The sequence below is a fragment of the Peromyscus leucopus genome, chromosome 3 (genome assembly GCF_004664715.2).
Source record: "Peromyscus leucopus breed LL Stock chromosome 3, UCI_PerLeu_2.1, whole genome shotgun sequence".
Classification (NCBI taxonomy): Eukaryota; Metazoa; Chordata; class Mammalia; order Rodentia; family Cricetidae; genus Peromyscus; species Peromyscus leucopus.
In genome coordinates, this window is record NC_051065.1 from 101,619,599 (window position 1) to 101,642,497 (window position 22,899).

Consider the following 22,899-nt stretch of genomic DNA (forward strand, 5'->3'; position numbering starts at 1 on the left):
CAATGTTTCAGTCAGTTGAATACTTGGTTCCCAATTGGTTATGCCTTTAGGTTTTGGAGGTGCAGCCTTGATGCTTAGAAGCCTGTCATGAATAGTGGGAGTGGAGTGAGCATGTGCCTTTATCTGCTAAGCCATTTTGCTGACCCTCTTTTTAAAATGTTTTTGACAGGGCCTCTCTATGGCACCCTTGAAACTCTATGGTTGTCTTGAAACTCCCTGTGTAGACTAGGCTGGCCTTGAACTCACAGAGATCCAATTGCCTCTGCCTCCCAAATGCTGGGATTAAAGGCATGTGCCATACTACCGGGCTACCTCCCATTCTTCTCCGCCGCCTCCCCTCAATAAGGACAATTTAGGAGAATTGGTTCTCTCCTTCCACCTTTATATGGGTTCTGAGGATCGAACTCAGACCTTTAGGCTCCCTGTAGATGCCTTATCGTAAGAGGCCCCTGCAGAACCGTCTTGCCAGCCCTGCAGGGGCCTCTTAACCTCTTTTTATAGGCAGTCCTTCTCACACCACTGCATGTGGTAAAGTCAGATCCCAGTTCCTGTTTTGGACGCCAGCGTCCATTAAAAAAAAATTCACTTATTTCCTTACACTTCACAACTGCTGGGTCAGGTGCCAGCTGTGGACTGTCACTTTAAGGCACTAACCTTTAAAAATCTGTAATTTGCAAATGTGATTATTATGGACTTATCCTAGGATTTGAGGGCGAAAAAGAAAAAATCAGGGGTGAATTGAGCAGGAAGTGCCCTAGCGCCCCCAGAAGAGCCCGGTCTAGGTTTATTGTGAGCATACAGTATAATAAGCAAGGTCTGGTGACGAAAAAGGACGTAGCAAGTCGCGGTCCTCCTCTGCCGCGGCTTTCTTGCGCGCCCCGCGGGGCGTCCCTAGCAACGCGCGCGCTCACTCGCAGCCCCGCCCAGCCTGTGGCGGTGGCGACAAGTGCGCCTGCGCACGTCCGCAACCGCCAGTCAATTCGCTTCTCCTCCACGCCCCGCCCCCTCCTCTCTCCTCCTCCTCCCACAGCCGCCTGGAGCGCGAAGCCAACATGGAGCCGGAGGACCTGCCGTGGCCCGGCGAGCTGGAGGAGGAGGAGGAGGAGATAGAGGAGGTGGAGAACGCGTCGGCGGCGGCGACCGAGGAAACCGAGGAGGTCCATTCCTCTGAGGAGACTGTGAGGTTGGAAGAGGAAGAATTAGAAGAGGCGGGGCCCGAGGTGGATTTGGATGATTTGGATTTTAACAGCGAGTTTCAGCCGCGAGAGAGCACGGATGAAGAGGAGGACGAGATGGCTAAGGCCTGGCTGCAGGCTCACCCTGTCCACGCTGGCAGGGCTTTCCCTCTGCCCCCGCCCCCGAGGTACCTGTACGCTCCTGTGAAGCAAGTGAGCGAGGCTGAGGTGGGTAGCGGCGCTTGTAGCAAGGAGCGGGGCTGTGGGGAGGAGCGGGGCTGTGGGGAGGAGCGGGGCTGTGGGGAGGAGCGGGGCTGTGGGGAGGAGCGGGGCTGTGGGGAGGAGCGGGGCTGTGGCCCAAGCGCCAGTCGAGGTGTTTGAACTACTGAAATTGGTCCAGGATCTCGGGGCCTGCTCGCTGCGGGTCGCCCTGCCTACGGAGACCCCTGCTTGTGGGGCTGGCAAACTCTTGCAATCTCGGGTTCTTCCTGGCAATGACATCTCTGGTGTCTTTCCCGCCTCTTAGTGAGTCCCGGTTTTTTTTGAACTAGGACAGATACGACAGATGCGCAGGGAGCTGGTACTCCCAGAGCGTTCAATTAGAAAGGCCTTTTGGGCAGAAGGTGGGAGCTGGCGAGGGAGCTTGGGGAATAGCTAGCTAGTGGAGAGACATTTGGCACCTTAGTTTTATTGAAGTGCAAGAACCCCCGCCCCCGAAGAATTAGTGTAGGCTGTGTACTCTGCATGGGCTGTCTTGATAAGCTCCCCGCCTGTTTATAGCAATTTCCTGCATTTGTAGCAATTAATGGGTCCCCAACCAGTGGCAGGAACTTGGAAGGGAAGTGATTCAGCTCTAGTTTGGAATATTAGAAAGCACCTAGTCAAGACTAAATGGAGAAAGACCGAGTTTACAGAGGTCCTGCCAAGATTTTTAAAACTAACCATGTTCTTAATTTAATGCTTTTTAGCCGTCAGGAACTGCGTTGTTGTTGTTCAAATACAGCCACGTGTGGTTCTTGACATATTAATTAGTAATATATAGAATTAGAAGGGCTGGTGATGCATTTAGGTGTTAGAGGTCTTGCCTAGTGTGTGCAAGGCCCTGAGTTCAAGCCCTAATACTTGGGGAGAAAGAATTACTAAAATTAGGAATTCAGTGGCCCTGTTTAATCATTTTACAAGTGCTTGATAGCCATGCTTAGTTAGTGACTGTTACTTTGGACATAGAAATTACAGAACAATTCCATCATCACAGTGATACTACAGACTGTGATTGGTAAAGAGCCTGCTGGATATTTTAGGGAGTGTTTAATTCAATCAGCTTAGACTTTAAGCATTCACCTTGTGCCACACATTGTACTTGATGCTAAGGAAATTTTGATGACCCAAACCCCTGCCTTCCTGATGTTCCCACTTTAAAGAGGGAGGCAGATAAAATTCACATGGTCTCATAAGGAATAATGGTGTATGCTAAAGTGCTATGAATGCAGAAAAATAGGTAACCTGGACTTGTCCGTGAAGGTTGGCGAGTTGCCTTGAAGACTGTAAGGCTAATTAAGCAAGGGTTTCAAAAAAAGAAAAAAAGCCTAGATGAGGAAAAGCACTGTTAGCAAGAGTGTGACACTTTCACATCTTACAAGTTTTAATATTTTGTAGGACTAGGGTTGAACCCCAGCCTTTGGGCATTCTAGGCAAACATTCTCCTTACCACTAGGCTGCATCATTTAAAGCATGGCATTTCAAGGAATTGAAGGCCGACAGGTTGAGTCTGGACTACAAGGCTTTATGTGTTATGCCAGGGATTTCAAGGATTTGTCCCTGGAGTTTTGGGGAGTCCATAAAATGTTTTAAAGGAGATGTTTATGATTAGATTTATATTTCAGCAAGATAACAAGTAGTGTAGATAACTGTGCTGGTAGGGGAAGACTAGAGCATTCTGAATAAATGAGGGACACTAGTTAGAGGGTCGTTGCAATACTGTCAGGCAAAAAGTTTCTAGAATAAGGAAATGAGCAGGGTGCGATGGCATATGCTTTTTAATTCCAGCACTTAGAGCAGTGGTTCTCAACCTTCCTAATGCTGTGGCTCCCAATCAGAAAGTTATTTCATTGCTACTTCATAACTAATTTTTCTGCTGTTATGAATTGTAATGCAAGATATCTGATATTCAACCCCCCAAAGGGGTCAAGACCCACAGGTTGAGAATCACTGATTTAGAGGCAAGGCCAAGTGGGTCTCTTGAATTCCAGGCTGGCCTAGTCTACATAGAACATGGAAGTATTGATGGGACTAGGGAGAAGTAGGCTGTTTCAAGTGATGTTTGTCATGCCAGGGACAGTGTTGACAGACTGGTGACCTGGTGCTGTGAATGAATTCACACAGACAAAAAGGCAGAAGTAGAAAGTTTAGGCTCTTCAATGGAAGGCTCTTTTGGCATTGTCTCAGTGTCATGGAGTCTTCTCTGGTGGGATCCTTGGGTGTTTCTTTTTTTGTGACTGGTTATCTCTGCAGGGCAGGTATGCATCACTCAGGGTCAAATTTCTGATGGTCTGGTGTGCTCATCAAAGAGTGGAGACAGTGGTGTTAGCAATGCCCTGAGACAGATTGTAGCAGGGCTTGTTAAGCTAGCTCTTTCTGAAGGCAGCAGGGGCTTCGCTTTGAGGCCAAAACAGCCTTGCTCTGAGATTAGAATGGCTTGGCACAACCCCCATCCCAGAACAGCATTGACACTTAGAAAGCAAAATCATCCTCTTAGTAACGGATTGTTTGTGAAGGGTAGTGTCCAGGTGTTAGCTTAGTGAATAAATGCCTGTGCTTGTCTTGAGATGTGGCCAGGTCAGCTTTGAGCTGGTGATGATGAATTGGCTGGATGGGTACTAAGAAAGATTAGAGAAGTGGTCTGGGCCAGAAATTTTAGGTACTACATTAGCTACATCTAGACCATAATGAAGCTATACTTTTGAATTAGGTCTTCTAACTTACTTTGTTCTGACTTCTTATTTGAATAACTATGAATATTTAAATTTATTTCTTTAGGCCTAATGGAGGAATTCTTAAATTAGCTCACTTTATAACTTTTACCATACCTAATATGAGAAAATTGTTTTCCTGGTTTACAGTGACCTATATAATTCTAGTTTCAATGCTAGTTTCAATGCTTCTTAGAGCTTGGGGTGTCTTTCTCCTTCCCTGGAATTTTGTTTTGATTTTGAGACAGGGTCTCACTATGTAGCCCTGGCTGGCCTAGAACTTGCTAAGTTGATCAAGATGAACTGTGACTGCCTCTGCTTCCCAAGTGCTGGGAAGAAAGGTGTAGTCGTCACATCCAGTCCTGCTTTTTCTTTTCTTGTATCAGTTATTTACATTAGAGAATATGGGAAGGTGTAGACGGCTCACTTTTAGTTAGTTTTATGAAGTTGGGAATTGTGAATCCTGATCTTGATGCATGTTAGGCAAACTCTGCCTCTGAGCTATAGCCCTCCTCCCCCAGGTCCACCCCTACACACACACACACACACACACACACACACACACACACACACACACACACGCTTTGACTATGTAGCCCTGGTTGTTCTGAAACTCCCTATGTAGTAGACTGGGCTAGCCTTGAACTCAGAGATTCACCTGCTTCCGCCTCCCAAGTGCTGAGATTAAAGGTGTGTGCCACTCTGCCCCACTCCTCCAGGTTTTTTAAGATGTGTTCATTGTGTAGTACTCAATTCCTCTGTCATCTATCTCTTGCTAAGTAGTAAGATTTTTGTAATAATAAGTTTGTTTTATGTGTGTGTGTGTATGTGATGTAGTGTTTGTGTGCACATATGCATATGTGTATGGGTACATATGGATTGCTTCCCACCTTATTTATTTAATTTGACCAGCCTGATCTACATAGTGATCTTTATAGAGATCCACCTACCTCTGCCTCCAGAGTGTTGGGATTAAAGGTGTGTACCACCACACCTTCCATCTTAACTTTTGAGATAGGATCTGCCACTGAACTTGTAGCTCACTGGACTAGGTTAGGCTGGCCCACCAGCAAGTTCCAGGGATCTTCTTGTCTTCCTCCAAAACAGAGCAGGGGCTGAGGATTGAATGCAGATGGACTCGGTTTTCCCCCTTTATGTTGGGATTGAACTCAGGTCACCAGGCTTTACAGGTGGAGCCAGCTCTGTGTGTGTGTTGTGTGTGTGTGTGTGTGTGTGTGTGTGTGTGTGTGTCCCGCTCTCTAAGGACTTGGTTGAGGAGTGAGGGATTCAGAGCCTCTGCTCCTTTGTTTTCCTGCTGGACCTGCGCATCTTTCAGCTTACAAGAATTCAAACACCTGTCCTGGAAGCTTGCATTTGGAAGGAAAATATTTATTTTTGGGAGACTGTAATGTTCATGGGTTGTTGCACTAGAGATTCTGGTTTTTGACTTTTAACGGAGCCATGAACCCAGCTTGCAAATTTTTCTGAGTTTCCTGTCAGCCCCTTCTCCCTCTGCTCTTACCCTCCAACTTCCATCTAGTGCTCAGCATCTCTTCTGATAGCAGGTGGCCATGTTTTCAGAAGAAAGAACACATGGTCAGAGCCTTTTGCCTGGTCTGTGGTATTCCATTCCATTTGTATGAAAGGTGCTGGATTGAATATTTTCTATGCCCTGGAACAGATGAGTTGTGTAGAAATGTTTCTCTAATGTTTGAGCCATACCAGAAGCAAAATTATGGTGTTTCCAGATTCCTCTCAGGTGTGGTCTATATACATACTCATGTTTCTTGGGTTAGTTTTGATAATTTATGATTTTCCTAGAAAGTCCTTCATTTCAGCAATGGCAACAGTTCATTAGAATGGAGTGCTGTAGTTTTTTTTTTAAATTTTTTGTGGCAATTTTCATTTCTCAGTCTTAGTTTTGTGTACTTTTCTTTTGATTCGCCACTGTAGAGGTTTATTTACTTTTCATCTGAGGAAACAGCTCATTTTTTGGAAAGCCCATTTTTTTTCTGTTTTAGGTTGTTAACAATGCTACTGCTCTAAACAGAGATGTTGTTGTGTGGGCATGTGAGTTCATTTCTCTTGGGTATGTATCTGGTAGTGGGATTGCTGGACATTTGGCAGTTCTGTCTTAAGCCATTTAAGGGCCTGCCAGATTGTTTTCCAGTGTGCCTGTGCCGCTTTACATTCTTGCTAGCACTGTATGAGACCTCCTGTTCACCATGTCTGACTAATGGTGAACGTATTTTCTTGTGCTTATCGATTTACTCTATAGACCTGTCGTCCATTTAGAGCCCTTGCCCTTTCTTTATTTGGGCTGTCTGTCTCCTGTTGGGTTTTCAATGAGAAACTCAGGGCCTTGCCTCTGTCCCTTGACCTCTCAGCTAAGGTAATAACTAGGCCGAATCCTGCTTAGCTTCCAGGACGAGCAGAGATCGGGCACATGCAGGGTGGTATGATACAAACTACTGGGGACCTTTATCTGTTTCCACAATCAGATGGTTTTCTTACTGCGGAGGTGTATGAATTCTGTGTCATTTTATCTATTTTAGTACACTTTTTAGATTTATTTATTTTTATTTTATGTGTATGAATGTTCGCTGCTGTGTATATCTGCACCACTTGTGTGCAGTAAGAAGACTGGGGCAGATCCCTTGACTGGACGGAGTTATTGGTGATTGGGAGCCTCCTTGTGAGTGCTGGGAACTGAACACTGGGTCCTCTGCAAGAGCAGCCAGTGCTTTTAACCACCGAGCCATCTGTCCAGCCCCTGTATATTTATTTATTTAGAAGCAAGGTCTCTCTGTGTAGTCCTGGATGTCTTGGAACTCACTATGTGGACCAGACTGACTTTGAACTCACGGCGAAACAGATTAGATACAGAGTTTGCAAAGACTGCAGTTATTTTCTCCCATTCTTTATGTTCTTCTTCTTCCTCTCCTCTGTTTCTGTCCCTTCTCCTTCCCTCTGCTGTCTGGTCCCTCTTGTCTTTTCTCTCTCTTTTTGCCCTGTGCTCGATAGTGCACTAAGGGTCTCAGAGTGTCAGGCAAGTGCTCTTCCCTGAGCATCACCTTGGCAGCTTCCCTTCTCACTTGGTGGTCTCCTTTGCTGGGCAGCTTCTTAGTTTGCTACAGTTCCATCTCTTTAGTTTGTGCCCTGAGCTTGTGGTGTGATATGCAAGACATTGCCAAGACCAGAATCAAAGAGCTTTTCCCTGCTTTTCTTGTTTTATGACTTTAGTTTTTACATTAAAAAAATTCATTTTATTTTTCATGTGTAGTTGAAATTAAGAAATAATAACACCTAGCTTTTTCTTTCTTAAAATTGCTTAGACTGTTTGGATCTTTTGTGGTTCCAGATGGATATTGGGATATTTTGGTTTTAAATTTTCATGAAGAATGCCACTGGAATTTGATAGAGATTCTATTGACTTTGTGTATTGCTTTGGGCAGTATGGACATGTTAACAATATTAATTCTTATAATCCCCAAACATGGGCTGTCTGTTTATTTGTACTTTTTTCTTTTTCCCCTCTCTTGAGAGGATTTCATTGTATAGCTTCGCTTGGCTGGCCTGGAACTTAACTATATAGATCAGGCTGGTGTGTGCCATCATGCCTGGCTGTTGGTGCTTTTTTCAATATCTTTCATTAGAATCTTATACTCTTTAGGATACAAGTCTTAAGTGTTTACTTATGTATAACTGACTTTTTTGTTTTTGTTTTTGTTTTTCCGAGACAGTGTGTCTCTGTGTAATATCCTTGACTATCTGGGAACTCACTTTGTAGACCAGGCTGGCCTGGAACTCACAGAGATCTGCTGCCTCTGCATCTTAAATACTGGAATTATAGGCATGTGCCACCATGCCCAGCTGACTTTTTTAAAAAAATATTATTTATTTATATATTTATTTATATTTATTTATTTATTTATATTTGTGAGGTGGGGTCTGGAACTTACTATAGCCCAGGCTGGCCTTGAACTCTAAGCCCTCCCTCTGCCAAAGCTGAGATTACTGGCTGCTGATTGATTTTTGATGCTATATTAATGAAACTTTTTTCTCATTTTTTCTTTGGATAGCTACTTGTATACACAAATGTAACTGATTTTGTGTGTGTGATATGTATATACATTTTCATGTATGTATGCATGCATGTATATATGCAAATGTGTGGAGGCCAGTGGTCAGCTCTCCTCAGTTACTGTCTACCTTATTATTTAGTAAATTTTTTTAGACGTATTTATTTTGTTTCTTATGTATGAATGCTTTGCTTGCATGTATATCTGTACATCTGGTGCCCACAGAGTTCAGAGAGGGTGTTGTAACTGGAGTTATAGATGGTTGTGAGCTGCCCTGTGGGTGCTGGGAACCAAACCTGGATCCTCTGCTCTAACAAGTGCTCTTTACTGTTGAGCCATCTCTCTAGTCCCCCACCTTTTAAGACAGTTTCTCACTGGGCCTGGAACTCACTGATTTAGCTAGACTATCTGGCCAGTGAGATTTGGGGATTTCTTTCCATGCTCTACCCCCATCCCATTCTGGGATCACAGATGCATGGCTTTTACATGGTGCTGAGGAACCTCAAATTAGGTCCTAATGTTTAATGGAAAGTACTTTACCAGCTGTGCCATCTCCCTAGCCCTGTAACCGATCTTCTCATGTTGATTTTGCAGTTTTAATGAATTAGTTTATTCTAGCAACTTGTGTGGTGTGTATTTGTTTGTTTGTTTGTGTGTGTGTGTGTGTGTGTGTGTGTGTGTGTGTGTATGCACAAATGAATGTGTGTTTGTCTCTCTGTAGTTTTTGAGGGTTTGTATATATAAGATCATCTCAGCTGTCTTCCTTTCAATCTGTATGCCTCTTTCCTTTTCCTGACAGCTCTGGTTAGGACCTCTACTTTTTTGTTGAATAGAACTGGCAAGAGAAGGCACCCTTGCCTTGTTCTAAAACCTTAGAGGAATTATTTTCTTTAGGTCTTTCATATTGAGTATGATATTTGAGTGGGCCTTTCACATCATAGACTTTATTCTAAGGTAGTTTTCTTCTATTCCTAGTTTTTTTTTTTTTTTTTTTTAAATCATGAAACAGTGCTTGCCTTTGTCAAGGACTTTTCCTATTTTAATTGAGGTGATCATGTGTCTTTTATCCTTCCTTCTGTTAATGTGATGTATTTATTATATTGATAAATTTTTCTGTGTGGATCATTCTTGTATTGCAGGAATAAATCCTGTTAGTCTTGTCATATAATACTCTTAATGTGTTGCTGGGTTTTGTTTGCTATTATTTTGTTGAGAATTTTTACATCAATATTCATTAGGGATATTGGTCTAAAGTTTTCTTTCCTTTTAGCATCCTTCCTTGTTTGGCTTTGGTGTCAAGACAATGGTGGCTTCATAGAATAATATAGCAGGATTCCTTCCACCTTTGGGGGATGGGGAGAGTTTTAGGATGACTTATGTTAATTCTTTAAATATTTGGTAGAATTCTCCAGTGAAGCTATTTGATCCTGGATTTTTCTTTTGTGGTGATATTTTTGAGTAATTCACTTTCTTTGTTGTTGGTCTGCTCACATTTTAAAAAGTATTTGTTGTTTTTTTTTTTAGGTTCTGTTTTTTTGTTTTTGTTTTTATTTTTGAGACAGGGTCTCTGTGTAGCCCTGGCTGGCCTGAAACTCCCAGAACTGAATGCCTCTGCTGGGATTAACAGCATATACCACCACAGCCTGGCTCATTGTTTTTGAAATAGAGATTGCTTGTATAGTCCAGGCCGACCTTGAACTTGCAATCTTTCTTTGCCTCCTAAGTGATTGTAAGTATTGATGGTAAACATTGTTTATTGAGTATACTTCAGGGAATCACAGAACTGGGCATTGACCATTATAGAGTACTACCTTCAGCTCACAGAGTGGCAATTTTTTTTTTCTTGCAGCATTGACTGAGGTTTGGGACTTGCATAATATAGGAGATAAGCTTTCCTACCAGTGAGTCCACTGTGTGAGTCTGTGGGCGACCAGCTACGACCTGCTCCCACCTTTCAAAGGATTCTTGGTTGGAAGAGAGAGGAATGAGGAAATGTTAGGTAGAAAGATAGACCTAGACGACGACGAGGAGAAAGACAGAGAGACATAGGATAGCTTGGGGAGGGCCCTGGGTCAATACCCAGCTGCCGCTCAGAGCTTTATTCAAAAGGGCTTTTTATAATATGCCAAGTGGAGAGGCAAGAGACCTTCCCCTTGCAAGATGAAAGCACAACCATACAGCCAAGTGTAGACCCTTCCAAACAACTGGTAAACACGCCCCTGGCCAAATCATCCTATTCTGCAGGCCTGCTGGGTAAAAGCAAGCTCAGATTCTCTGACCCTGAGTAATTTTGGCTCCCACAGTCTACCACAGCTCCATTGCCCATTTTTCCTTTCTTTTACCTAGAGTTCCCATAATAATATGGAGTCAGGTTGATCATGTTTATAAGTCCCTTAGATTCTGTTGACTTTTATTTATTTAATTTTGTACATTTTTCGCTGCTCAGATGTGGTTGTTTCAGATGAACTGACTTTTTTTCTGTTCAAGTCTATAGTTAAACCCTTCTAGTGAATTTTTTTCAATTCACTTAATTTATTTTTCATCCCCAAAATTTGTTACTTAAATTTTTGTGTGTGTGTGCATGTACACGTGCATGTTTAGTATTTGTGGGTGCATGTGTGCATGCAGATTTGTGTGCCTGTGTGTGTCCCTGTGTGGAGTCAGAGGACAGACTTGCATGTTGTTCCTGTGAAAAGCTATCTACCTCCTTTAAGGCAGGGTCTCTTACTGGCTTGAAGCAGCTACTTTCTTCTCTTAATGTGGATAATAGAAATTGAATCCAGATCCTTGTGCTCACAAGGCAGGTTCTTTACTGGCCGAGCTCCCTCTCCAACCCTCTAGGCTTTGTCACTTTTTAAAATCATTATGTCTCCGTTGATATTTTCATTTTGTTCTGACATTGTCTTCCTGACTTTAATTGTTCACCTTAGCTTATTGCGCATGCTTTAAAAAGTAGGTTTTAAAATTTTTTCTCTGTGTATGTGTGTGTGCATGCAAATGCATGAGTGCACACACATTTGAGCACAGGTGACCATGAGGCCAGAAGAATATGTAGAATCCCCAGGATCTGGAGTTACATTACAGGTGATTGATTGTTAGCATCCTTCAACATATGGATACTGGGAATTGAATTTAGGTCCATTGGAAGAATAGCAAGCACTGAACAGCTGAAACAACTCTCCATCCAGTTCTATTTAATCTCTTGCACTTGGTGTTTGTGTGCATATATGTGCCTTCACATGTTCACACTCTTGTGTGTGTAGGTCAGAGGATAATGTAGGAAAATCAGCTTCCTTCTTTATTATGTGGGTATAGGTACCAGGATTGAGCAGTGTGTTGGTCAAGCTAACTGAAAGTGCCTTTACCTACTGAGTTATCTTACCACCTTATTTATTTAGAGAAGGGTATCTTGTAGCCTAGGCTAGCTTCAAATCACTAGCTGAGGAAGACTTTGAACTCATGTTTCTCTTGCTACCACATCCTGAGTACTGGGACTATAGGACTGTATCACCACACTTGGGGTGTTTATATGGTCCTGGAGGTTGAACCCAGGGCTTTGTATATACTAGGCAAGCGCTCTTCCAACTGAGCGACCTCTACAGTTTCTACTCTAATTTTTAGTGCCCTGTTTGTTATTTAGCCCTGCTGACTTTTGTTAATTTCTTGTAAACTCAAATTTGCACTCATTTTACAGCTTCTCTCCTCTTCCTTGTTAATTGGTAGTAGATTAGCTGTTTTGCTTCTAGACAGAAATCAGTAACGTGAATTTAGATCTTTTGGATTCTCTTTCCTCCTGGCTGATGCAGAGTTTTTGTTTGTTTTTTAACTTTCTTTAATTTATTCTTTGTGTCTTTCACATAATGCATCTTGATCGCCTTCATTTCCCATCCCTTTATATTCACCCTCTGCCCTTGCAACCTCCCCCCTAAAATAAAATTTAAAGAAAAAAATTTTTTAAAAAGGGAAAATCTCATCATGGAAGCTGTAGTGTGACACAGTGAGTCACACAGTAAACCCTTTTGCTCGTATATCTTTACTTGCAAGTGTTCATTGCAGAGTCACTGGTCTGGTGTCTGCTACACTATCAGTGCTGCGCCCTCACAGGGACTCCTCTTGGGTGTCCTGCTGTTGCCCTGTATTGTGGAGATCCTGCAGCCTTGGGTCTGTCGGGCTGGTCCCTTCACATCCTCCAGCAGATCACAGATGGGTGGCTGTTAGGGTGGGCCAACTCATAACAACCCTGGTTCTGGGCCTGGGTAGTTGCAGGGTTGGTCAGCCTGCCAGCTCTCCCCTGTCCTCACCACCAGGGGGAGCTCTCCTGCATTGCCCTGGCTAGTTCACCCCTTACAGAGATGAGCTAGAGAAGGGGCCAGTTCTGCTTTCACGCCCTCAGGGTCTGCTCTTCCACACCTACACCTTCAGGCCCAGCTCTACCGTGTTGTCCAGGTGAGGTGCAGGGGCCACTCTCTGAGTGCTGTAGCTGGTAAGGGAGAGGGTCAGAACCCTTGCCCACCACAGGAGGCAGGGATGGGGGGGGCAACTTTCTCTCCCCCTTACCATCACATGGCAGACAGGGGTGTGGCCAGCATCCCACTCTCACACCCTCAGGGCCAGCTCATCCATGCCTCTGCCAACAGGGTTGGCTCTCCTGTGCTGCCCAGGTGAGGTGCAGGGCTTGCTCTCCTGAGTGCTGCCGTTAGTGTGGGGCAGGAGCAGCTCTCCTGATCTTACAACCTCAGGCTCTAGGGGTGGGGGAATCTCTTCCTCTTAATGCCACCATATGGCAGATGAGGGGTGGAGCTAGATCTCTAATGCTCACTCCCTGGGCAGCTAACCTGCCCCCCCTCCCCGCCCCCAACAGCGCAACTGTGCTTCCCAGACAAGGCACAGGCCTGCTTTCCTGAGTGTTGCAGCTGGTAAGGGGGGGGCCGCAACAGCTGGAGTAGTAGGGCAAAGGGGGGGCGTCTCCCCTCGCTCCCACCACCACACACTGATGAGGGAGGCAGTACCAGTTACGTCCCTCTCACCCCCTCAGGGCTGGCTCACCCGCACCCCTGTCTACAGGGCCAGTTCTCCCTAGTGCTGCAGGTGTTGAGGGGTGAGGGGAGGGGACATCTTTCCCTCAGGCCACCACATGGCAGACAAGAGGAGTGTGACCTGCCCATGCCTCTGCAAACAGGGTCAGTTCTGTTGTGCTGCCCAGGTGAGATATGGGGCCCTCTCTCCTGAATGTTGCAGCCAGTGAGGGGCAGGACCAGTTCTCCCTAGTGTTGCAGCTAGTAAGAGGCAGGACCAGCTCTATACAGCCCTATCCTCTCTGCCTTTGGTGGTATCAGGACCTCAGACATCAACACAGACCGTAGCTAAATCAGTGCCATGAACACAGACATTGGCCTCAGCAGCAGCCCAGGCCCAGACATCATCATTGATAAGCCAGAGTAACTATTCCAAGTCCAGCTTTGTGAGCAAATGTATTTATCGAGCTTACAGGAGGAGCATGAGATCAGAGAGGGTCATATGAAGAGTACTCAAGGCCCTTAAGAAGGAGTACACTCAGGTGTACTTTGGGTATTCTCTTATTTTAATTGTTAGATTAGATCATATATATTTTTCCTACTGCACATGTCCCTTCCCATAATGCGTCTGATTTGATTCATATGCGTGCCCAATTATACATAGGCTCCTTCAATAAACGGCATTCGGCATTTAAAAAATAAGATCTTGAAGATAAAGATTTATAAATTATATATCTGTTTAAAACCTTAAAAAATTATACATAGGCATAAGATTATAAATAGCCATTTTCCAAAAATATTCACTGGAACAACATGGTTTGTCTTAGTGTACATGCACCCCAAACCAGTACAGGCCAGATTAGCCTTTCTCTTCTTTCTGTCCAGATACATTGGGATTATTCTTGAAATGGTCTAATTTGATTGTTGTTGTGTCAGAGAAACTATGCTATTGTTCAGAGTGAAGTGTACATGAAGCCCAGTGTAGGTGGAGAGTGGAGGGGTTCTGAGGTTGTTAGCTACATTGTATGGAGAGGGATGTGTGTCTATAGGCATGTGAAGGAACAGGCTGTCAAGTGCATTATCACAAGGGTGTGTGTGTACATAATCCAAACTAAATAGGGTCCCAAGCCACTAAACTGTTTCCTATGTTTGCCTGCCTTATAATGCCTTTCCCTATAGGAAGGTCAACAGGCCCAGTCTTGAGAGTCTCTTGTGGGTAGTTACAGCTGCTTCTGATGAAGCTGGTAATGCTGTTATGCTTAGAGAATAGCATTTTATAGCAACATGAAAGCATTTTATAGAGTGAAAAGTGTATTCGAGCATGGTTAATTTTGTATTGTACAGTCCCAGCATTATTCAGCTTAAGTATGCTTTGATTTTCAGGTTGTTCCACTGACTTGCCATGTGTGGCAGGAGTCTTCATATCAAGACAATTCTAGAGCAGAGTTTTCCAACCCCAGTACAGTGCCACTGGAAACAACAGTCCAGTGGGATCCTGGGGAGGATCAGGTACGTCTGCAGCAAACTCTTTCTTTTTACCAGCCACAGAGAAATGCTATAATATGAAGAATGTGAAAATGTGAATTACTTTACTATTTCAGTGTTCTAATAGGGCTACATAATTTTATGTACACCAGAAAGCTCGTCCCTGCTTTTTTGATCTCAATAGTCTACATTCTTCAAAAGTATTGCAAAGTGTTTTTGTGTATGTGCATTATCTCATGGGATATTTAACATACAAGTTGAAACATTGTGGTCATTTCCTGACCATAAATAGAATATTTTAAAAGGAAAGGTGTCTATTTCCTTTTTTCTTTCTTTCTTTCTTTCTTTTTTTTTTTTTTAGACAAGGTTTCTCTGTGTAGCCCTGGCTGTCCTAGAACTTGCTCTGTAGACCAGGCTAGCATCAAACTCACAAGGATACTCCTGCCTCTTCCTCCTAAGTGCTGGGATTACCACCATTACCCAGCTGTCTATTTCCATTTTTAAACAGCAAAGTTTATTGATTTATACTTTCTATTTATATATTTATAATTTATATTTATATATATTCAATATAAATAAAATATAGAAAAGTGAACTGTTTTAGTTATACAGTTTGTCAGATGGGCTTTGAAAGATAGTTACGTAAATATCACTATGCTTGAGACATATAGCATTGCTATTATAGACAGAAGTTTCTGAATGCTATTTGATCCTTTTCTTCTCTAGTCCCTTATCTTAAATCAAGTACCCTATAGTTGGTATCTCTGCTTTGCCTTTTTAGAATTATAGTGTGTGGACTTCTAAAATCTGATTTCTTTCCTTCTGAAATTAGCCCATGTTGCATGCATCAACTCTTTAAATTTTCATTGTTTTTGAGTAAACATGACTTGATTTCTGTTAAGTAAATACCTAGGAAGAGATCAGCTAAATTATATTATAATGGTATATTTAACTTTACAAGAATATGCTAAATTATTTTGTGAAGTACCTGTCCCATTTTGTCCAGGGAATTCTGTAGCTTTAGGTTTGGAAATATTTGTTCAGTTTTTTGGTTTGTTCGTTTTTGCTTTTTTAAATAACCACATTATGGATTTGTCATGCAGTACCAAATGTATTGATTTAACAGTAAGAACTTAAAATATAACACAAGTGTCCTGACTACTTGGTACTAGGATATGGGAGTGATTGGAAGTGGTCTAGAAGGAGGTTAATGTAGTAGAAGGACATAGAGGAACAACTTCCTTTTTTCCACTCTGGTGAGAACATTGTTAAATATGCTGAGTAGACAGTAGTCTAAATGTAAATGTGTTGACTCAGTTAATGACTGAGCATCTTTTCCTTTAAAATTGTTTCAGAGAGCAGAATCTTGGCATCATCTTCCTCAAGAAAGGGATTCTTCCCAAGCCTTGAATACATCCCCGAGCGGGATTGATGTGAGAATAGAAGAAACAAAAGCAGTAAATTTCCCCTCCCTGGAGAAAGGTGAATTGGCTCAGTCAGAACGTCGAGTCATGGAACCAAAGCTAGATCTCTTCTGTTCTTCATTGCTAGGTAATGCCTTTGTAATTTTTTTTAATCTTTTATTTTATTTCATGTGTATGGGTGTTTTACCTGCATGTATGTTTGTGCACCATTTTTGTGTCTGGTGCCCATGGCAGCCATAAGAGGATGTCTGACTCCCAGGATCTGGAATTATGGGTGTTGGGCCTGAAGGGCAGCCAGTGCTCTTAACCACCAAGCTTTCTCTCCAGCCCCAATGCCTCTTTGTCTAACCAGAGGTAATAGTTTATATTTCTAAAAACTATGTGTGGGGATGTGCAGGATGGGGAGGTGGGGAGGTGGGTGTGGGTGTGGGGGCACTTCTAGCCTTGTTCCCAACTAAATCCATTTTAGTTGAGGATCTCTGTAGAGCTATACTAAAAAAAAAAAAAAATAGCTGGTTCTGGTTTTTCACACTGGCTGTTTGGCTTAGCTGTATTAAATATGCATTTTAGTATGCTCCATTATTCAAAGAAGGCTAAAAGGAGATCATTCCCATTCTAATGGGTATGTGTAGCAGAAGTTTTTCTGTGTCTCTCCTGGTCCGCAGCTGCTCAGACCCAAGTAAACACACAGAGGCTTATATTAATTAATACTGCTTGGCCATTAGCTCAAGCTAACTACTGACTAGCTCTTACACTTAAATTCCTAGAATTCTCCTTGTCTCCCTATCCCACCTATACTTCCTGCCAGTCAGCGTTTTATTAAACCAGTGTACAAAAGCATTATTATTCCACAGCAGTTGTGTGTCCTTAGTCTTCCATAGCACAGTTGCTCTTGGGAAAAGTCACGTATTATCTTTGATTGGTGTTCCCTCATCAGTGGAGACTCAATGTTTCCTGACAAATAAGTGTCTATATGTCTTAAATAGTTTGCTTTCTGTTCTTTGATCAAGATCATGATGAAAAAATAACTTAGGGAGGATTTAGCTTACATATTCTAGATCATAGCCCATTGAGAGAAGCCAAGGCAGGGGCTCACAGGATCTGGAACAGAAACCAGGGAGGAACACTTTACTGGCTTGTTCCCCTTGGCTTGCTCAGCTTGCTTTCCTTTTTTCTTTTCTTTCTTTCTTTTTTTTTTTTCCAGCATGCCTTTTTTTTTTTTTTTTAATACAACCAGGACCACCTGCCTACAGTTGGCACCACCCACAGTGGGCTCAGCCCTTCCATGTCAATCATTGATCATGAAAATGCCTCACGGACTTGCCTACAGGCAATCTGATGGAGGCAGTTTCTCAATTAAGATTCTATTTTCCCAAATATGTCTAGGTTTGTATATATTTACCTTATTTGATTCTTAGAGTCATTCTAAGCCATTATTATCCTCAACTTTGAGAACAAAACGATTAAGACGAAGAAATTGAGTCATTTCTTTGAGATAGGTTTTACTGGTTTTTTTTTGTTTGTTTGTTGTTTTTTGTTTGTTAGTGTAAAATGGCTTTCTTAGCTCTCTGCAAAGATAAACTTCAAGTACCTTTCAAATCAAGGGATTTAACCATAAAGATGGTTTTATAGAATTTTGTAGAGAAGCAGACTAGGACCCAGTTGAGCTTATTCTTTTCAAAACAAGTTAATGTGCAAGCCAGGATGCTAGTGCAGTGTTACTTGATGCTGATTGTTAAAGTCAATTGTAGGCTTCCCTCTGGAGAAAGGTGTTGACCTCTGTGGTAGTTTGAATATAATTGGCCCCCCAAAACCCATAGGGAGTGTCACTATTAGGAGGTGTAGCTTTGTTGGGGTAGATATGGCCTTGTTGGAAGAAGTGTGTCACCGTGGGGGGTGCTCTTTGAGATCTCATATATGCTCAAGCCATGCCTAGTGTCTTTCACTTCCTGTTGCCTGCAAGATGTAGGACTCTGAGCTACTTCTCCAGCACCATGTTTACCTGCATGCTGCCATGTCCCACCATGATGATAATGGACTGAATCTCTGAACTATAAACCACCCAATTAAATGTTTTCCTTTCTAAGAGTTGCCATAGTCTCTTCACATGTATGTGAAAGAATTGCATGTGTCTTTTCACAGCAATAGAAACCCTAAAACAGGAGTTGTTACTAAGGACTAGGGTATTTTTGTGATAAGCCTGACCTTGCTTTTGTTTGAAGGAATATGGGCCTTGGAACTGTGGATTAGAAAAGCAGTTGAGTGGTTTAAGCACTGCTTAATGGGCCGTCCTAGTAGGAATATGAAAGACAGTGGTGCTGAGTGTGATTTGAACTGTGGGTACCTGGCTCAAGAGGTTTCAGAGAAGAATGTTAGTATGTGGCCCAGAGACCAGTCTTGTGATATTTTGGTGAATGTGGCTGCTTTTTGCCCTTGTCTGAGTCTGCCTGAGGATAAAGTGAAGAGATTTTGATTAATTTCATTGACAGAGGAAATCTCATAACAGCCTAGTATAGACTGTCATGGAGTTATTCAGTGGTAACTCTAATGAAGATTTATAATGAAAAAGAGCAAGCTGAGTAGGACAAAATACAAAACATAAAATTTGAGGAGAAAAAGAGCACCAGGAAGTGGAATGGAGCTGAATCCTGTGTTCAAGGAGATAGATTAAGAAATGGAATAAACTGGGCGGTGGTGGTGCACGCCTTTAATCCTAACACTCGGGAGGCAGAGGCCAGCCCGGTCTACAAAGCGAGTTCCAGGAAAGGAGCAAAGCTACACAGAGAAACCCTGTCTCGAAAAAACCAAAAAAAAAAAAAAAAAAAAAAAAAAAAAAAAAAAGAAAGAAAGAAATGGAATAAAGGGAGTGGTGAGCTCAGGGAAGATCCCACCCAGCTAAACTTCCAATTTGTGAAAAGGAACTAAAGAAAAGCTTAGAGCTGGGTGTGGTGGTGCAAGCCTTAATCCCAACACTGCAGAGGCTGGTAGATCTCTTGAGTTTGAGGCCAGCCTGGTCTACACAGCAAATTCCAGAATAGCCAAGCTTAGGCAGTGAAGAATAACCATTGAAAACAGAAAGCTGGTGAAGATGTAATTGAAAGGTCTCTGAGTTTAAGGCCATCGTGGTCTACAGATCCAGTTTCAGGACAGCTAGGCTTAGGCAGTGAAGGAAAGCATTGAAAACAGAAAGCTGGTGAAGTTGTTATAATTGAACAAGGGGGTCCTGTTCTAGCCCCAGCAAGCAGCAGAACTTGGTATCTTCAGTTATGTGGGTCTGGCCTTAGAGTTAAGGATAGAAGAAAGGGTTTATGGAATTGGCTCCTGTGCCTAAGGAGAGCTCCTGAGGCCAGGCATGTGTCAGGGATGTCCTTGAATGGAGGCCCAGAGAGGCCACTGTGTGAAGCTGTCAAGTTGTGATGTTGAAGCCTGGATTGTTTGTAGTCAGAGCTCTATCAGTTTATCAAAACTGCATTTATCAAAACTAAAACTCTGAACCTCCAAAGTTGCATCCAAAACCTGTTTATCCTGTACCAAGAAATCTGTGAATGAGGCACACCTGTCTGTACTTTTAACAGGAAACTTAACTAATGAGCTACAAAGGTGCTTGTAGCCTTGGGGTTGGGGGTGGGGAGAGCTGTTAAAGTGGCAAGTCTGTCAGTACCCTAGTCATCAAATGCCATCAGGTCTGAGAAGGATACATTTAAGCAGAAGTGAGACAGCTTTCCAGCTACCTAAGCAGCAATCCCAGGTTTCTCCTTGGTCACTGGGGACAGAAGTCCCAAGGCTGTACCCGTCTTCAGCTGCCAAGTTCAGAAGCTCTGACAGACTTTCCTGTGGAAAAGACCTACCTTGTCTTGGCAAAGTGGGGCAGTCGATTCCCCAGTGTTCTGTTGTCCACAGTCTAGACAGGGTCTTAGTAGTGGTTTAAAGTTCAAAGCATTTATTTATTTATTTGTTTATTTATTTATTTATTTATTTATTTATTTATTTATTTTCCCTGTGTGACTGGCTTTGTTACATTTAAAGCAAGCTTCCAGGTGGAAATTCTTCTGCAGTCATCCTTCTTCTTGGAGGAGAGACAGGATGCAGCCAGGAGCTGCCCTGTCTCTTTCATGAGATCCTTTTTTTTTTTTTTTTTTTTTTTCAGTTTTTCGAGACAGGGTTTCTCTGTGTAGCTTTGCGCCTTTCCTGGATCGCGCTCTGTAGACCAGGCTGGCCTCGAACTCACAAAGATCTACCTGCCTCTGCCTCCCGAGTGCTGGGATTAAAGGCGTGCGCCACCACCGCCCGGCCATGAGATCCTTTTTTATTAAAATGTCATATTCTCAGACCTCTGAAGCATTTGAGGATGGGGGGAACAAAATCTTTTAGGTATATCTAAATTAGGCATCTGTTGTTTAGGCTTAACTTAAGCTAAATCTGAACATATCAAATTAGCTACAGCTTGCCAATGTTAGTAAAAGCAAGGTTAGAAGGAATATTTCAGTCTCTAGTTTTCAGCTGTGGTTATAAGAGATAATCATAAGGCAAAAACCAAGTTTTAACAGTAAAGATTTCTGTAAGTTCTGGAACCTGGTTAGGGATAACTGATTTTCAATTTTATTATTTATTTTTCATATTATTTTATGTGTATGGGTGTTTTGCCTGCATATGTGTTTGTGCACCACCCGAGTGACAGAGGTTGTCAGATACCCTGGGACTGGAGTTACAAATGATTGTAAGTTAGCATGGGGGTACTGGGAATCAAACTTAGGTCCTCTGGATAGCAGCAGCCAGTGCTCTTAACCACTGTGCCAGCTCTCCAGCCCCAGATAACTCATTTTAAAACAGATTACCAGATTCTTTAAATGCTCAGTATACCTAGTTAATTGAAAATAATTTCTTATACCCACCAAAGTCCTTTGTGGTGTAAGCCCCAGTTTCTTTTTCAAAACCTTGTTGATTCTTCCAGTGGTGAAGATCATCTGCTTTGAAGGTTCAAAAATGATTTTCTAAGTCAGTGCCAAAGATGAACCATATTACATTTTCTCTGATGTTAAAAAGTTTTCCTGTGTGTGTATGTTTCAAATGTATACTGTGCTTGTGCATGCCAGAGATCAACCTCAGGTATTGTTCCTTAGGAGCTGTCCATTTTCTTTTTTGAGACAAGGTCACTCACTGGCCTGAAACTCACTGATGTGACTGGCTCCCTGCCATGTGAGTCAGTACCTGCCATTTTTACCTCTCCAACATTGGACTTGCTAGTGTGCAACACCATGCCTAATTTTTTTGTTTGTTTGTTTTCTTTTTCGAGACAGGGTTTCTCTATGTAGTTTTGGTGCCTGTCCTAGATCTCACTTTGTAGACCAGGCTGGCCTTGAACTCACAGAGATCCACCTGGCTCTGCCTGCTGAGTGCTGGGATTAAAGGTGTGCACCACCACCGCCTGGCCATGTCTAACTTTTTTACATCAGTTCATGGAATTGACCTCAGGTTTTCATGCTTGAGCAAAAGCACTTTATTAACTAACATTTTATTTTGAAAGTTACTACCTAGTTCTTATTTTTTTTATTCTCTTTTTTTAATTTTATTCTTTTTTATTTTTATTCATTTAAAAAAAAGAATTTATTTAATTCTTTAAATTACACTCATGATATTCATTAATAACACATGATATTAATCACATTTGTGGTATTCATAGATTACATTCGCAGTATGTATATATGTAATATATATATATTTTTAATTTTAAATGCCGAATGTCATTTATTGAAGAGGGAGGAGGTCTTAATTACAGGTTTACAGCACAATGGGAGAACCCCAGAGGGCAGAAGTTCGCTACTGATGTTTTACAATCTTGTGTCTAAGCTCTTAACGCCCATTATTCAGGATACACAGACAAGGAACTTCCCTTTAGCTTTCAGGAGGGTGGGAACCTGGCAGGAAATTAGCATAGGGAGGATATCAAGGTCAAGGTCCACAAAAGGCAACAGTTACCCAAAACGGGGGCCAGGGACCTACATGTCCCCCTTTTATTAAAAGCTTAGGAGCTTTTATGAGCTTCTGACTTGGGTTGCATGGGACATCAGCAGGTCACCTTACTCGTCATGGAGACGCCTGCCCAGGCCACACAGGTGCTCTGTCTTAGGTTGGTGAGTGCCTCCCCCCAGTTCTTATTTTTAACCAGTTCAGTAAATAGTTTTAATTTGAATATCCACTAAGAGTAGCTGATACTTTGCTTGTCGTTGAGGATATATCTGTGATAAAGCAGCTTGGTGGAGTTTTAGAGGAATCAAGCAAGTGTGCAGAATTCAGAGCAGGGAGAGCATTAAGGCCCCAAGTGAGGGACGATAAAGCCCTGTGAACAAAAATTCTTCGTGAGAATTCCAGGGTGAAGGCTGGTGCCAGGGCAGAGTCCTCACTGTGTACATAGTTGAAATCAAGAAAGTGTGCTGTAGCAATTATTAAATTCATGTTGAAAAAACAGTTTAGTTTTAGCAACATATCACTAAAGCCAATTTTAGTAGGCTGCTGTTTTTATTTCTATGAATATTTAATTTTTGTTTTATAATTGTTTAAGTGCTATAGGGAATAAGGATTTTATACTAGTTTTTTATATATTTAATGACATAATTTCTTAAGCACTTGGGAGGGAGAGGCAGAGGCAGGTAGATCTCTGAGTTTGTGCCATCCTGATCTATATAGAGAATTATAGGATAGCCAAGGGCTTACATAGAGAGACTCTGTCTCAAAAAAACCAAAAACTAAAT

The 22,899-nt window shown here is 42.4% G+C and overlaps 1 protein-coding gene across 5 annotated transcripts in view; it reads left to right on the forward strand.

Annotated features, from left to right (window-relative positions):
• The first annotated feature begins 972 nt into the window (after nucleotides 1-972).
• The window catches only part of Alms1 (ALMS1 centrosome and basal body associated protein), a 119,931-nt gene continuing 98,004 nt past the window's right edge, over nucleotides 973-22,899 (forward strand). For 2 of the 5 annotated variants that reach the window (XM_037203861.1, XM_037203860.1), the window contains exons 1-3: nucleotides 973-1,403; nucleotides 14,625-14,750; nucleotides 16,082-16,277. In XM_037203861.1, the coding sequence (XP_037059756.1) occupies nucleotides 1,053-1,403; nucleotides 14,625-14,750; nucleotides 16,082-16,277 (673 nt within the window). In that variant the 5' untranslated portion in view covers nucleotides 973-1,052. The remainder of the gene's footprint in view (nucleotides 1,404-14,624; nucleotides 14,751-16,081; nucleotides 16,278-22,899) is intronic. The other 3 variants (XM_028860201.2, XM_028860202.2, XM_028860203.2) reach the window with 2 other exon arrangements.